Source organism: Peromyscus leucopus, chromosome 7, assembly GCF_004664715.2.
Source record: "Peromyscus leucopus breed LL Stock chromosome 7, UCI_PerLeu_2.1, whole genome shotgun sequence".
NCBI classification, from domain to species: domain Eukaryota; kingdom Metazoa; phylum Chordata; class Mammalia; order Rodentia; family Cricetidae; genus Peromyscus; species Peromyscus leucopus.
Window position 1 is genome coordinate 9185609 of NC_051069.1, and position 14907 is coordinate 9200515.

Consider the following 14907-nt stretch of genomic DNA (forward strand, 5'->3'; position numbering starts at 1 on the left):
GGGGAGGGGGTGGGGAGGGGGTGGGGAGGGTGGGCCTGGGGAGAATGGCCTTGGAAGAGAACTCCATCCAACTTGTTCTTGTCAGAGAAGACAACAGATTTCTCTCAACTAAGGCACCAACCTGTTTCTGAAACCACGAGAAAAAAAAAAAGAAAAGAAAAAAAGAAAAATCCCAGGGATGATTTTATGAAGAGCTGTGTCGCTGCATACATGCACCCCAGTTTGAGGCCCAAATAGTGGCTTCTGATCTGGTGGCGTCACCATCTGACTCCTTGTCTGATGACAGAGATCTAAAAGGAAAGTGCCTTTCTCAAGGGCTGGAGTGTCCCTCTGGGAGAGGGTCCTAGCTTCCTGTAGCTTTGGATAAGAACTTCAGTGGTGCATGTCCTGTCCCACCACTTCCACGGAGAGGGTGTACCTGGTGAACTAGATGGCCTACACTGGTCGACACTGGCACTTTAGAACACTGCCAGTGGGTAAAGCTGGTGAGAGCCATTTCCTCACTGCCCCTTCTTGGAAGGACCTGCTGAAGCTCAGCATGTGTGGGATGTATGGTTCTTATCCCATTACTCTCAAAGAGATACAGATGTTGTCCAAGTATTCGCAGAAAGGGCAATGGTGGAGTGCATGTCCGGGTGAGGTGGCGCCACACCGAATGTTTCTCTCAGAGTTGGCACCATATTCTGATGCAGATGCTGTGTTGGTTTATGGAGCCAGTTGCATTAATGAATTCACCTAGCAGAGGCTCTTTGAAATGTCTTCTGTTTTATAAAAACAATCCTGGTTGCGTCCATTGGCTGGAAGACCAGCGTGGACCCAGCGACTGTTGCTTGCCCTGAGGTTTGAAAGTGGAGATCTAGAGAAGCCCATTCACCAGGAGGTAAGACCTCCCAGGCCGACATGGGCAGATGAAAAGGGCTATCACAATTTTTACACCTTGGTGCCAAGAGGCTTGCCATCTTCACCCTGGGGTATAAGATCACCCAGCTTTGGTAAAGGACCACCACCAAAATCTGCCCCAGCGATACTGTGTAGTAAGTGCCGTTCCCAGTGGCAATTACAGAGACAACGAGTATAAATTAGATCAACTGGAAAAAGAAAAGTCCCTTTCCCAGCTTTTCTAGAACACAGCACACAGGATCCCACCTGCGATTGGTACTTTCTTCTTGGCCGCTGTTTGCTGTAAAATGACTGTCCCACGTTTTTCCTGGATTTCCTGTGGAAGTCCTGTCCTGTTCCAGAGGGAAGAAAGCGCACCCTCCAATGTGATGAACCTTCTGATGCTCCAGAGACTCTAGGCACACTCTGGTGTCTCTCCTGCAGGATCCTGTGCCTCTGAAGCTCTGGGCAGGATCTTCCAGCTAGGCAGGCTGTTCCCCAAGCTTCCTTCAGACATAAGAAGTCTGAGCATCTTGTCCCCCGGGCTGTTGCCACAGACTCCAAAGACCGTTCTGAATGCCTCCCACCCTCTGAGAGGGCACAGACGGTGGGTGTGAACATTGTGCCGGGCTTGACACGGTCTGTGGACTGCCGCTTCAGACACAGGAAGTCCTTGGAACTGCCCATGTCACCCATGCTCTGAGTCAGGCCCAGCACAAGGATGTTCTGATGTGGCTCCTACTGAAGCCATGGGCAGTGGTTTGTGGGGACCTGCCTTGTCCACTTGCTGCCCAGTTTCCTTGGGGCTTCCCGTGGCCCATCGTCATCCCCTAGGTGCCTGGAGAAGAGCTCCACACGGCACAAACGGAGTCATCCCACAGCCTGTTCTGTATGATGGCTACTCCAGTAGCTGCTGTGCCCTGGAGGCACGAAGTTGAGAGGATCTTTTTTTCTTCTTGCCAAAGGTGACTTCCTTGGCCCCCTTGCTTTATTAGCCAGCCGCTGGAGAAGGATGTCCAAGGAAATTCTAGGCAGGTCCTCCCGACATCCCTGAAAATTAAAGGCTTAGCATCTAGAAAATGCCACACCATAGTTGAGAACCAGGTCCTTTGGGTACGTGTAATATAAGTGTCCCGCCGCGCTAGTTTTCCATCTGTCTTGTATGCACAGCCTTTCTACTTCTAGAGAACAGTTGGAGGTCCAGAGGAAAGCAGCAGCAGCTGCTGCTGTGGCCTTTGGGAAGTGTGACCTGACTGGGTGCCCCACCGGCTTCTGCTGACACTGACCTACATGGCTGGCGCTGGGCAGAGATCCTCGTCTTCAGCACCCCAGAGAAGCTAACTTTGTACCCCTCTCCTCCCCAACTTAACTTAGTGCGTGTGCAGGCGGCCCAGCCGTGTGGGTTACAGGCCTGTGCTGGCCACCTTCCAGGAGACCTGTAGAAGACTGGCATCTGGAGAAAGGCCTGGAGTGGAGAGCGGGGACTCTTTTAGGAAGATCGAGAGGAGGGCGAGGCTGCTGGCAGACTTCTCCACTGCCTTGAGAGTGTTGTATTATATTAATGTCTGTGACACTTTTTTTACTCGTTAATGTATGAGCCGCAGTGCTTATGGGGTACTGTGGTCTTGCTCTTCCTCCGCTCGCTTCTCAGAGCTGGGACATATTCCAGGGCTTGATGTTTTTACTCAAACCACAGAAAGGTTTTCTTTAAGTAGCGTGTGCGGTCACGCATGTGCCTGAGTTGTCTGGGGCAGAGGCAAATATCTGACTTCATTCTTAGCCTCAAGCTGCCATTTCCGAGTTTTTTTTTTTTTTAAAGTTCTTGCGAGGCTGAAAGGTGCCTGTACCAGAAGGCTACAGCTACAGCTCTGCACTGTTATTTCTTACTATGTGACTAAGTGGCTAATGTGTGCGCCCGGTACATTAGAAGGGACCCGCACTGTATTGTCTGAGCGACATCAGCGTTCCATCACTGGCCTCTTTAAGCAATGGTCTTCACAGTGTACGGCAACTTCCCAAGTGGGTAGAAAGCCACTCACCAGGATGTGGTCAACCATGAAGATGTGGCATTGTTGACAGGAGGCACTGGATGGAGAGGAACATGTTGGTGCATGGCTACCACCTTCGAAACAGCCCCTACAGCTGGCTCGTGCTAACACAAAAGCGACAGTTAGCATTCTGCTGTTTTCATATTTATGTAACAATCCCTTCAAACCGTTCAGATGGATGACTATTTAATTTCTTAAAGACAGTTGTAAAGGTCTGTCCCCGAAGGACAGTGACTGGGCAGAGCTGGGGCACAGCCAGTCCCCAACACCGATGGAGGCTGCGTGGCTTTCTTGGCTCCAGCTCCACAAACATCGGACCAGACTGGGTCGACAAGGAGCGGCGTGCGCAAACAGGCCGCTCTAGTCAAGCCCAGGCCCTTCCACAGCATGTCCTCTGCACCAAGGCCCCTCCCTTCTGGGAGTAAAAACCTCACACAGAAATCGGAGCCATCTTTATCCCAGAAGCCTTTGCTGTTGCCAGGGCAAGTGGGCTGGTGTGGACTCTCGTTTGGGGATGCCTGGGGGCTGACGTTACTGTCGCCATTCAGCCATCCAGGCCTTTAGTATCTTTGTAAAAAGCATGTATTTATAGTGTTTTAGATTTTTCTAACTTTTGTATCTTACAGCCTTGTACCCCAATGTTAAAGAGCCGTGTCCCCTCTTCTTATATGCGCCCTTCTAATAAACTTTTCACCGTAAGGCTCCTGGGCCAGGAGCGCAGTCTGACTTCTGCTGTGGCTCTGGGTAAAGGGGTTTAACAGGGAGCCCCAGGGGGGTCCTGGGGGCATCAGAGCTCAGCAAGTGCCAATAACACAACACTGTGCCTGGCCCCACTGCCGAGGTCTTCCAGTAATACCTGCCCTCCAGTCCTCTCCAAGGGCACCACACAGGACCAGCAGGGGTCCCTGGGTCCCCCAGATAGGACACGAGTCCCACAGATACACACTCTGGGACTCCCCCGTTCACCAAGGTCTTTGGCAAGTGACTGCAGGCCACTACCCCAGCCTTCAACCTTGCCACTGCTTCTCCTGGGCCTCCCAGCTGTCTTCTGCCATACTGTCACTGTGTCCCCCACGCCAATACATCTTTGCAGGGACACACAAGAATTACAAGAAACCTTGTAACTCTGGAGATGCCAATCTGAATTCTAAATTCAGAACAAGAGTTCTGTTCCTACTGAAAATTTCCATAAACCACAGGAGATGTACCAAATACCAAAGAACAAAGCAGAACCAGGGCAGAGCTGGCTCCCCATCCTTCAGGGGGCCCCCACCACCTGTCCTAAGGACCTCCTGTTCAGGAATGAGCCACTTAGGCAGGCCTCCACATGCTACCTCAAATTCCCACCCCAGGGGTATTCCCTGGTCCATTCTTCCACCCTCATGCCCATCCCCCATTCCCTCCAGGTCTGACCCCAATCTGCACTTTATCATAGTGATTTGTGGGGAGTGACTCATGGGGCCACCTCTGCCATCATTCAGCCCCTCAGCAGCTCTGTGCTTCTTCTCCCCATCCCTCCCCTTGCTGAGGCTCTAGCTGAGCAACCTCCCCCCCCCCTTGGCAAGGCCCTGCCCTCTGAGCCTGCCTCATTCTCCTTGGACCTGCCCTTTCCCTGAACCTGCATCTCCTTTGTGGTCCAGTGTCCCCCAACTACATGTATGCTCTTGAGAGTCTCCATAATGAGTTCATCAACCCTCAGCTGCATACGTGGTTTCCAGCCACGTAAATGCTAGTGACTCCTGTATCAGCCCTGAGCTCCACTGTGGGGACAAAGGTCTGCTGGTCCATCAACTGCACATGCTCACAAGTCACAAGACAGAAATTATCATTCCCTTTTGCAGACTATCACCCTGAAAACTGACAAGGCACCTTTGTCCATAGCTCCGTACCTCCACTTCCTCACGAGTCTCCCCAGTCTTTGCTCTCACCGTCCTACACACCAGCTTTTCCAGCACCCGGACCCTGCCTGCCACAGCATCCCGACTGTGGTGGGCTCCAGCCTGCTTTAACAGTTCACACAGCCTGTGTTAGGCGGAACTGTCACTAATATGAAATACCCGAAAGCAGCAGCTTAGGACGAGAGGAGGTTTGTTTTGGCTCCTGGTCTCAGGCCTTTCAACCCGTGGTCATTTGTCCCCGCTGCCGTGGGCCTGTAATGGAAGGAGGCAGAGAAAGACAGGGCATGGCCTCTGTGACTGTGGGATCAGACCTACCTCACAGGTTCCTCCAGTTCCCAACAGTGCCATAAGCTGGGAACAACCTTTTAACACGTGGGTCTTCAAGGGCAGCGTTCAAACCCAGACTACAACATGCCCTCTGCACAGCAGTGCTAAGGTCATTCCATGGACTACTTGGCCGCCTTCTGTTCCTGCCCAGCTCCCCATTCTATCTCCAGTGCAGCGGTGGTGGGGCCTGCCTGTCACCAGGCCTGCCCGTGCCCCTCCTCCTCCTCCTCCCCACACCTTCTCCCTGTGCTCCAAGCTGCTCTGACGCACACCCCCAAGCCAGCACTCCGCGCCAGAGCTCTGCAGCTCAGCTCAGCCCTCTTCCAGGAAGGCTCTCGGGCATTGCCTCCAGTCTCCCTCACACTGTCACCTGTGTCTGTCATCCCTTGCCTGTGTAAGTCCCCTGAGCACAGGACTTTGTAGTAGTCTTACACCTCTGGCTTCCCGTGGCCCACGTGTACCAGCCGGTGCCCTATCTGGGGTTCTGCCTTAGTGCTGCACCTTCTGAATCTTTCCACTGTGCGACTTCAATCAGAGTCTTTTGTGTAACTAAAGCCAAGACCAAAATCCAGTTCCAGGTCACTTGCTATTACAGCTGTCCCAAAATCCCAATTTGTCTCTCTCTAGTCCCAGGGATAAACATGTGACAAAATGCCTACTACCCCACATCTCCATCTACAGCAGCCATCCTTAGTCACGGCGCTGAGCCCATGCAGCCAGAGAATCCCCTCAGTGCAGCTGACTAGATATGTGTGGACAAGGTTGCTGCCAGGCCTTCTTGGAGACCCTTTCTGCCCACAGCCCGTGGCACCTCAGTCCCTCCGGGACAGATGGACTCTTCTCTGCCATCACCTTTATATCCACCGTTTTTCTGATGGGACTGTCCCGGGCCTTGCCAGTGTTCTTGCCTGGGCTCTCATTTCTATACACACTCTGTTCATGTCAATGACTTACTGTAAGAATTTCCATGTCCCCACTTACCTGTGTGCCCAGAGTCTTTAGTTCTTTTAGCTAGAGTGCAGCATTACTTCCCTGATTCTCAAAGCACGTCCCAGAGATATCAGTATCACATAAGATGCTATAAATGAGGCTTCTCAGGTCCCACCACACACCAACTTCATCAGAAACAGGGTGGGACGTCCCGGGTGATTCTGAATGGGCTCACGTTTGGAAACCACTGCGGTGTAGCCTGCCTGCAACCCTCTTCCCATTCTGCTCGGCCTTCTGTCACTTGTGACCTCGTCTTGCTTACCTCTGAGCTCCAGGAGAAAAGAGACTTCATCCTGAAGACTGACTCCTCTGCCTTGCTCCTGATTCTGGCACCAACAAGAGTCCCAGGCCGTGCTGGCAGGTTCCTGAGTCTTTGTTTCAGCCTCAGCAGGGCAGAAAGACAAGTTTGAGGACACCAAACTCTGCTACTGATGCATGCCTGGAGATTTCCAGGGATGGGCCACTGATACAGTCCATATCTTTGAACTTCAGGTTAAATCAATGTCTCTTCCAACCAACACTGTTACTCTCATAAAGCACAGAACCTGGGCATTAGTGATCTACATCTTTGTAGCAGTAAAGCCATCCAGTTGGTAAGAGAAGACAAAGGCAATGATGGCCACTTCTTTCCCAAGCACAGCAAGGAGGGTCCTGGTTAACAAGCTGAGCCGGAGTGTCTTCACATGACCTCTGCTGCTCAGGTTCTTGGTGGCACGGGAAGGGGTATGTGAACCACCAACAGTGCATACGTGAGTGCTGTACACGTGTCCCAGCTCTCAGGAGCCTGAGGCACGGGGATGGAGAGTGCAAGGCCAGTCTGAGCCACATGCCAAAACTCCATCTCAAAAACATAACAAAAAAATGGGCTGGCAAGATGGTTCCATGGGTCAAGGTGTTTGCTGTCAAGCCTGATGACCTGAGTTCAAGTCTCAAGAACCTACATGGTGGAAGGACAGAGCAAACTCCCTCAAGTTGTCCTCTGACCTCCACATACACAAAGTGGCACCCACATGCACAAACATATAAATAAAGGTAAGGACACACGAAAGGTTTTAGGACGACCACCACACATACCAAGCAAGCTTGTGTTCCAAAGATACAGTAATAATTTTAGGGCCAGACTTTGAATCTGTACTTTTCTAAAAAAGGCAGGGGGGAGTAGAACCATTCAATCACTAGGGCACAGGAGTGGGGCTCCCCGACATTCTGAGGAAAGGTGCACACGACTGCCTGTGGTTCTTTGGTTAACTGTTCATTCCACATATCAGGAACAATACAGAACCAAGCAAGATGCCCCTCTTGACACTGGAACCTGCTTCACTCCTAGTAAAGACACAGAGCAGACTTGGGGAACATGAGACTCGAGAGCATGTGTTCAGGAGGTATGGGGTGGGCCACTGAGCAACCCTAGCAGAGCGGAGCAGAGACTGAGTAGAGAGTGTGTTCCAGAGGTGCGGGGTGGGCCACTGAGCAAACCCTAGCAGAGCGGAGCAGAGACTGAGTAGCCCTCAGGCCCATCCCGGTTCAGTACCCTGGAGAAGATGTTTGCATTTTCTCTCCCTGTAGGCCTCTGATGCTACTTGATAATGATCTAATACTCAATTGTCCCTTGTAGATGGGTGTGTGACAAGCAAATCTGGGTCATCAGAACATCTGCTGAAGCCTCCTTCAAGCAGAGCACTAATGAACCAGAACCCCTGACCATTCTAGATACATTTGCTAAATTTAGCTTTGCAGTAGCAAATGCCCACACTCAAAACAGTCCCCAAAGCCCACATCCTCCCTTTCACCATGATTCTCCTGCTTGCTACAGCATGCCACAGCCGGACAAGAGGCATGCCTCATGTTCACTCAATGGTCAGTGTTAAGAGACCATCCCAAGAGCACTGGCTCCCCTTCCAGAGGACCTGGGTTCTGTTCCCAGCACTCACATGGCAGCTCCCAGCCATCTGTAACTCCAGTCCCAGATGATCTATCGCACTCTTCTGGCTTCCACAGGCACTGTACACATATGGTATACAGACATACATGCAGGCAAAATGGCAGAACACCCTTACCCACAAAATAAAAATAAATTTAAAAAAGATGATCCCAAGGAACATGACAAGCCTTGGCAAAGATGTTTTCCCCAGCTCTCCACAGAGGTGACACTGGACACATCTTCCTCGTGTATGAGCGGTTCTCAGGAAAGGCCTAGTGTACACTCTGTGATCCTTGAACCACATCCTACATTACTCAACCATCTAAATGAGCCCAGCTTCCCCCAATCTTCAGTCTCTCTGGATCAGATGTGGCCAAGTTCTATAAATAGAGAGCAAGCCAGTTGGTTCTGTCAACCTTCTCATACTCTGCCATATTTTAAAATTACAAAAATAGCCATGCCTTCATCACTTTGCAATTATTACATAACATGGTTGTCTCAGGGAAGAAAAATTTGATTCTTGTCTCTCTCTAGTTTCCAGAACTCATGGATCATCAGACTGTGTGATCGTTTCCACCAGGCAGACCATACCTGCCAACAAAAACTGTGGACCTACTACGTACCCAGCACTGTTATAGAAATGCAGAGGTATTTAAGACAGCCAGTCTCTTACCTTCAATCTGCCCTGCATGTTATGTGCACGGGGCACATTAGAAGACAGCAGCTGCCACCATAGCATAGACTCAGAAACTCTGAGCCATCAGTAGACACGCTGACCCTCACAGTCCCCACGAAGAGCCAACGTCCCTGGTAGTCAGCTGGGGTCTCAGATGCTGGAGCAGACATCACATACAGGCAAAGCAGACTCTAGACCCTTACACTGACAAACACTTCAGACTCTTTGTATGCCTACTACAAAGGACACCAGGCTTCCCCCAACTCACACCTTCTCCCAAACATAACAATACACATTAGCAGACTTTATAAATAAATCGTCTTTTAATTACCTGGCTTTGTTTAGTCAGCAAAATCAAATACAACCTTTTCTAGTCTATTTTCCTTAATCATGTGGCCTCTATTTTTTCTAAACTCTTCCATGTTTTAAGAAAAACATGTTCTGTCCTCCTGGCAACCCAGAGCCAACTTCCCTAATTTTCCTTCTTAACCATGGCTAATGCATTCACTTCGAAGTATCAGTCCTATTGAAGGGAGAGTGGTAAACCCAAGCTCAAAGATCGCAAGATCTGTGTGTGTGTGTGTGTGTGTGTGTGTGTGTGTGTGTGTGTGTGTGTGTGTGCGCGCGTGCACACGCGTCTCCTCCCTGTGGTGGTTCTGGCCTGGCCAAGCATCTGTTTCAGGTCCTGTAAGTGGTACCCAGGGCAGGTGAGCCTTGTCAGGCCAGTTCTCAGCCCCTGATGGGCACCATCTGTCATGGCCACACCTATGAAGATAGACTAAGGACCTTTATTTGCTGGGCTCTGCTCTCTTCTTTAAAGCTTTGCTTTGTGCTCCCCTGGGGAGCACTCAGACACAACACAGGAGGAATGCAGGGGGCCAACAGCCCTGGGAGTGAACCACGGTGGTGGCTCGGGCCCTGGTTGTTGGACGGCTCAGCTTCCCCCGCTGCTTGGCTGCTTGATGCTAGCGCTTTGACAGTGGTCTCCGGCTTCCAAGCAGAAGGAAGGGCACCTGTCCTGATTTCAGGGCGGAAAGTGAGAAGACGGCACAGCTCGGAAATCTCAAGTGGCCGGGAAGGTGCTTGGTCAGAAGAGCACCCCCGCCAACACAGTGTGCTCAGACCCAACGCCCCTGCTCCTGGGGCCTGCACAGGGCTGCACTCAGGGCCCCTGCCCTGCAGCTGGGGAGAGGGGTGGTTTACCCTCCCCAGGGGAGGAAACGTTCGCCTCTGTTTCTTACAGATACACACCTGACTTTTACTTCTTTGGGGCAGGAACTCAGACACTGACCTTAAAATGTCCTTAAGGACTTGCTTAGAGACAAACCCATGAGCCACCTGTTTCTTACTCACCAGGTACACACTAGATCTACAGCTGCCTCCTTTTTTCCTCCACAACACCCATCTCGGGCCAGAGCCTTGCTCTTAGTGGGGACCAGGGAAAATACACCGGAGACAGCACAAACTCTCGACCTCTGGCCAGTGTGAATGCTGGTGATTGAGCCCAGAAGCCGGCCTCCTTATGGAGCCCAGGCTGGCCTCAGCCGCCCGTGTGCTGGGCTCACAGTGTGCTCTAGGACACCTGGTCCTCCTGTAACACAGACCGCCAAGACTCACTCTACCCTGGTTCTAAAACGACAAGTGTAGATTTGAGATGTCTCCACACTGTCATGTCACCCCTCCTTCCCTGATGTCCCAGCAGCAAAGATCTCTCTCTCGTTCCTTTCTAAAAGCCCAGGTAAGGGAACCCCCAACCAGTCAGGCGGCCAGCATGGGAACGGCGGTCTTGGCAGAGCAGAACCTGGTTGAGAAGGGAAGTACTTGAGTGCACAGGGCTGGCGTCAGCGCCAGTCACAGCTCATGGAAGAATTTAGTGCTCTTCATCTGAAGAAAGGCCTTCGATCTCGTCGCGGTCTCCTCCTATTGCCATCCAGAAGGCTTTGGCCACCTGTGGAGCGACAAGTTTCAGGTTAACAGCGAACCTTCAGCTCATGCACGTGCCACACCTGAACTGACTGGGGTCTACAATAATACACCTTTGCCTCCCTCCGACACACATTACAATCCCTAGCGTGACCCAGACGTCTACGCTGGACGTGTGCTAAGCTTGTGATCACGGCTGCTGCACACTGAGTGTGAACAGTGGGGATAAGCCCAGCTTCATCACTGACAGAAGCAAAAACCTGAGCACACAGTTGGCCTCGATGTCCAGAATGGAGCTGAGTAAATAAATGATGACACAGTTCATGTAATGAGATGTCACCAATCATGTCAGTTTCCTGCCAAAAACACGTGTTGCTCTGGTAATAACAAAACAAAAGAGCGGAGAGTTTTCGGGCCTAAGAGGAAGGCAAGCATCACGAGGCCTGGTGAGGGTTCCATGTCACGTGACAAGCACCGCCGCTATCTCAGTTTAACTGTAGCAACTGTGTTACTGTTGCACAGATAAACATCCAGCTGGCTGGAGCATCTAGTGCAACACTCACACTAAGGCCCTGTGGCGCCACCCAAGTCCCAGGTAAGGCCTACGGTAGATGGTAAATACCTGCTGGGTCTTCTCACCTTTTCTGCATGCAGCTTTCTTTGCTCATGAGGAAGTGTCGCAGCCTTGTCTAGGGGGAAAATATATCTTTAGAAATTTGTCTAATAGCACAGGAGGATCTGGAGTGCATGGGTGTGCTAACACTTGAAGATGGTAGATGGGTTTCTAAGACATACGCTCATGGTATAGTCATTACAGCCATTAGGAAGCTTGAGTCTCCCAAATTTTCCAGATGGGATGTGAGTGAAATGGTGGGAATTTGACAGATGCTGTGATAATGAGACTCACTGAGAGAGAGATACACTTCAGAAGGAGGGAAAGTGAGGGGGAAGAGAATCAAGACAGGAAATCTTTCCCCAGGGAATTTTTACCAATCAAATGGTCCAATCTCCTAAGCAGCTAAATTTCTCAAGCCCAGAGCTCTGAATCCAATCTAGCCGTTACAAAGTGAGACGCGACCACATAAACTAGCAAAGCACCAACACGAGAGGATTGAGACATGCCGATAATTACCTTTCATTTCCTTCAACTTTGAAAAGAGCCTCTCGAAGTTCTCCAGATCTCCTCCTCCAGTGGTGAGACTTGCTAGTTCCTGAATGTCCAGGTCTAACATGGGATCTGGAACCAGAGGTGGCCACACATCACTGATACACGTGCTCGGCACAGGCAGCCCTGGCTCCCGTGCGGACAGGTGCTGGCTTTACAGGTTGTACAGAGAGAGGCCTGTTGGGCTGCTGGAGGCTCACTTTTCATCCTCACAGCACTGGGGTGAAGTAGAGGACACTGCTTCCATTTAGAGATGTGACTTGCTCCAGCAACTTGCTCTGAAAGGAACCCTCCCGCTCCTACACACTCAGCAGGGACGAGTATGATCATGGCCACATCCACTATTACAATGGCCACACCTAAGCCTGTTAGAACAACCATCATTGTCTACAACTTGTAGCAAAAACCAAAACACCCCATGTTTAAAAATGAACTCACTTAAATGCCAGAGGTGGAGCTGTTTTGAATCATGTTTTCTTACTACATTCTTAACACAAATCCTTTGCCATTTCTACCTCAGCACATTACTTAAAATATAAAAAGATTTACTTTAATTATGCATATATACATGTGTGAATGTGAATGCAGGTGCTGGCAGAGACCAGAAGAGGGCCTCCAATCTCCCGCAGCTGGTGTTAAGTGGTTGTGAGCCTCCTCCAGATGTGGGTGCTGGGAATCAAACCTGGGTCCTCTGTATGAGCAGTACACTCTCATAACTGCTCCGTCACCCCTCCAGCCCCCTCATATTACTTCTTTATCACAGTGACAGTGGCTTCCCTGACTGTCCAGTGCCCAGGGCTCCGTCCTCAGTCTCTGCACTGTTGGCAGAGCTGAGGCACACTTGTGTGGGCTCCTTGGTTTTCTAACACTTTCCACACTGCTGCAGTGATCACACTCAGTACTGAGAGAAGTTCGCTTTCTACATCTCTGTCCATTCATTCCCCCTTCCCTTAGGTCCCTGCTCTGTCCATCCGTTTCCCCTTCCTTTATATCTATCACTGTATCCATCCATTCCCCTTCCCTCACATCCATCTCTCTGTCCATCCATTCCCCTTCCTTTATATCTATCACTCTATCCATCCATTCACCTTCCCTTCCATCCATTGCTCTGTCCATTCCCCTTCCCTTCCATCCATTGCTCTGTCCATTCCCCTTCCTTTCCATCCATTGTTCTGTCTACCTGTTCTCCCTTCCCTTTGCCTCCTCACCACTTTTTTTTTTTGGTTCAAGACAGGGTTTTTCTGAGTAACAGTCCAGTCTGGATCTCGCTTTGTAGACCACGCTGGCCTTGAACTCACAGAGATCTGCCTGCCTCTGCCTCCCGAGTGTTAGGATTAAAGGCATGCACCACTACTGCCCGGCATTACCACCATTTTTGGAGCACCAGGGATCAAACCCAGAGCCTTGCAGATGCCTGGTAAGCACTCTACCACTGAACTGCACTACTGAAATGGAATATTCTAACCTACCAGGATGTATTTCCACTTTACAACATCCAGGGGGCAGATGGCTTACTCCTGCTTGACAGAGGCAGAAACTCAGACCACTGAGGTGAAATCATCTACTCAAGGCTGTATCACTGCTAGAGGTACAGCCTTGACTCGAACCCAATTGTATGGTATGCTAATGTCCACAGCCTTGACTATCACAAGTTCTACCTCTACACACCTGTCTATAAACTCTTTGAAGACAAGAATGGTGATTTATAGTCCTTGTCATTTACCACACTGCCATACAATTTGTTTAAGTGCACCTGGGGTCCTAAGTGTGTCTTGTTCAGTGCACACCAGGCAGGCACTTGGTGTACAGAGCCAAAGAAGACATTCCTGATTTACCTGTGCACAGAGATGGTAACTGAGACAAGGACAGAGTCCCTTCGTGCTTTAAAAACGTGTTAAAAAGAGGAATTTAGATGGAGCGCTGAAGTATTTCAAGTTTGGGAAAGGAGAGCAATCTTGTAAAGACACGCAGGAGGAGCCAGGAACCGCTGTTGGTGAGTGACGAGTCAGTGAGGCCCTGCCCACAGTCCTGATGGGGGGGAGGGGGCTGGAGCTAGTGCACAGAGTCAAGGTGGGGGGGCTGGAGTTAGTGCACAGAGTCAAGGTGGGGGGCTGGAGTTAGTGCAGAGTCAAGGTGGGGGGCTGGAGTTAGTGCAGAGTCAAGGTGGGGGCTGGAGTTAGTGCACAGAGTCAAGGTGGGGGGGCTGGAGTTAGTGCAGAGAGTCAAGGTGGGGGGCTGGAGTTAGTGCAGAGTCAAGGTGGGGGGCTGGAGTTAGTGCACAGAGTCAAGGTGGGGGGGCTGGAGTTAGTGCAGAGAGTCAAGGTGGGGGGGCTGGAGTTAGTGCAGAGTCAAGGAGGGGGGCTGGAGTTAGTGCAGAGAGTCAAGGTGGGGGGGCTGGAGTTAGTGCACAGAGTCAAGGTGGGGGGGCTGGAGTTAGTGCAGAGAGTCAAGGTGGGGGGGCTGGAGTTAGTGCAGAGAGTCAAGGGGGGGGGGCTGGAGTTAGTGCACAGAGTCAAGGGGGGGGCTGGAGTTAGTGCCAGAGTCAAGGTGGGGGGGCTGGAGTTAGTGCCAGAGTCAAGGTGGGGGGCTGGAGTTAGTGCACAGAGTCAAGGTGGGGGGGCTGGAGTTAGTGCACAGAGTCAAGGTGGGGGGGCTGGAGTTAGTGCAGAGAGTCAAGGTGGGGGGGCTGGAGTTAGTGCAGAGAGTCAAGGTGGGGGGCTGGAGTTAGTGCAGAGAGTCAAGGTGGGGGGGGCTGGAGTTAGTGCAGAGAGTCAAGGTGGGGGGGCTGGAGTTAGTGCAGAGAGTCAAGGTGGGGGGGCTGGAGTTAGTGCAGAGAGTCAAGGGGGGGGGCTGGAGTTAGTGCCCAGAGTCAAGGTGGGGGGGCTGGAGTTAGTGCACAGAGTCACAGGTGGGGGGGGGCTGGAGTTAGTGCAGAGAGTCACAGGTGGGGGGGGGCTGGAGTTAGTGCAGAGTCAAGGTGGGGGGGGCTGGAGTTAGTGCACAGAGTCAAGGTGGGGGGGCTGGAGTTAGTGCACAGAGTCAAGGAGGGGGGGCTGGAGTTAGTGCAGAGAGTCAAGGTG

General features: G+C 51.4%; 1 protein-coding gene across 2 annotated transcripts in view; it reads right to left on the minus strand.

Annotated features, from left to right (window-relative positions):
* Positions 1-9040: 9040 nt before the first annotated feature.
* The window catches only part of Aagab (alpha and gamma adaptin binding protein), a 43633-nt gene continuing 37766 nt past the window's right edge, over positions 9041-14907 (minus strand). For both annotated transcript variants that reach the window (XM_037207416.1, XM_028866992.2), the window contains exons 8-10: positions 11795-11899; positions 11302-11351; positions 9041-10687 (exon numbers count right to left, since the gene is read on the minus strand). In XM_037207416.1, coding sequence (XP_037063311.1) covers positions 10610-10687; positions 11302-11351; positions 11795-11899 — 233 coding nt within the window. In that variant the 3' untranslated portion in view covers positions 9041-10609. The remainder of the gene's footprint in view (positions 10688-11301; positions 11352-11794; positions 11900-14907) is intronic.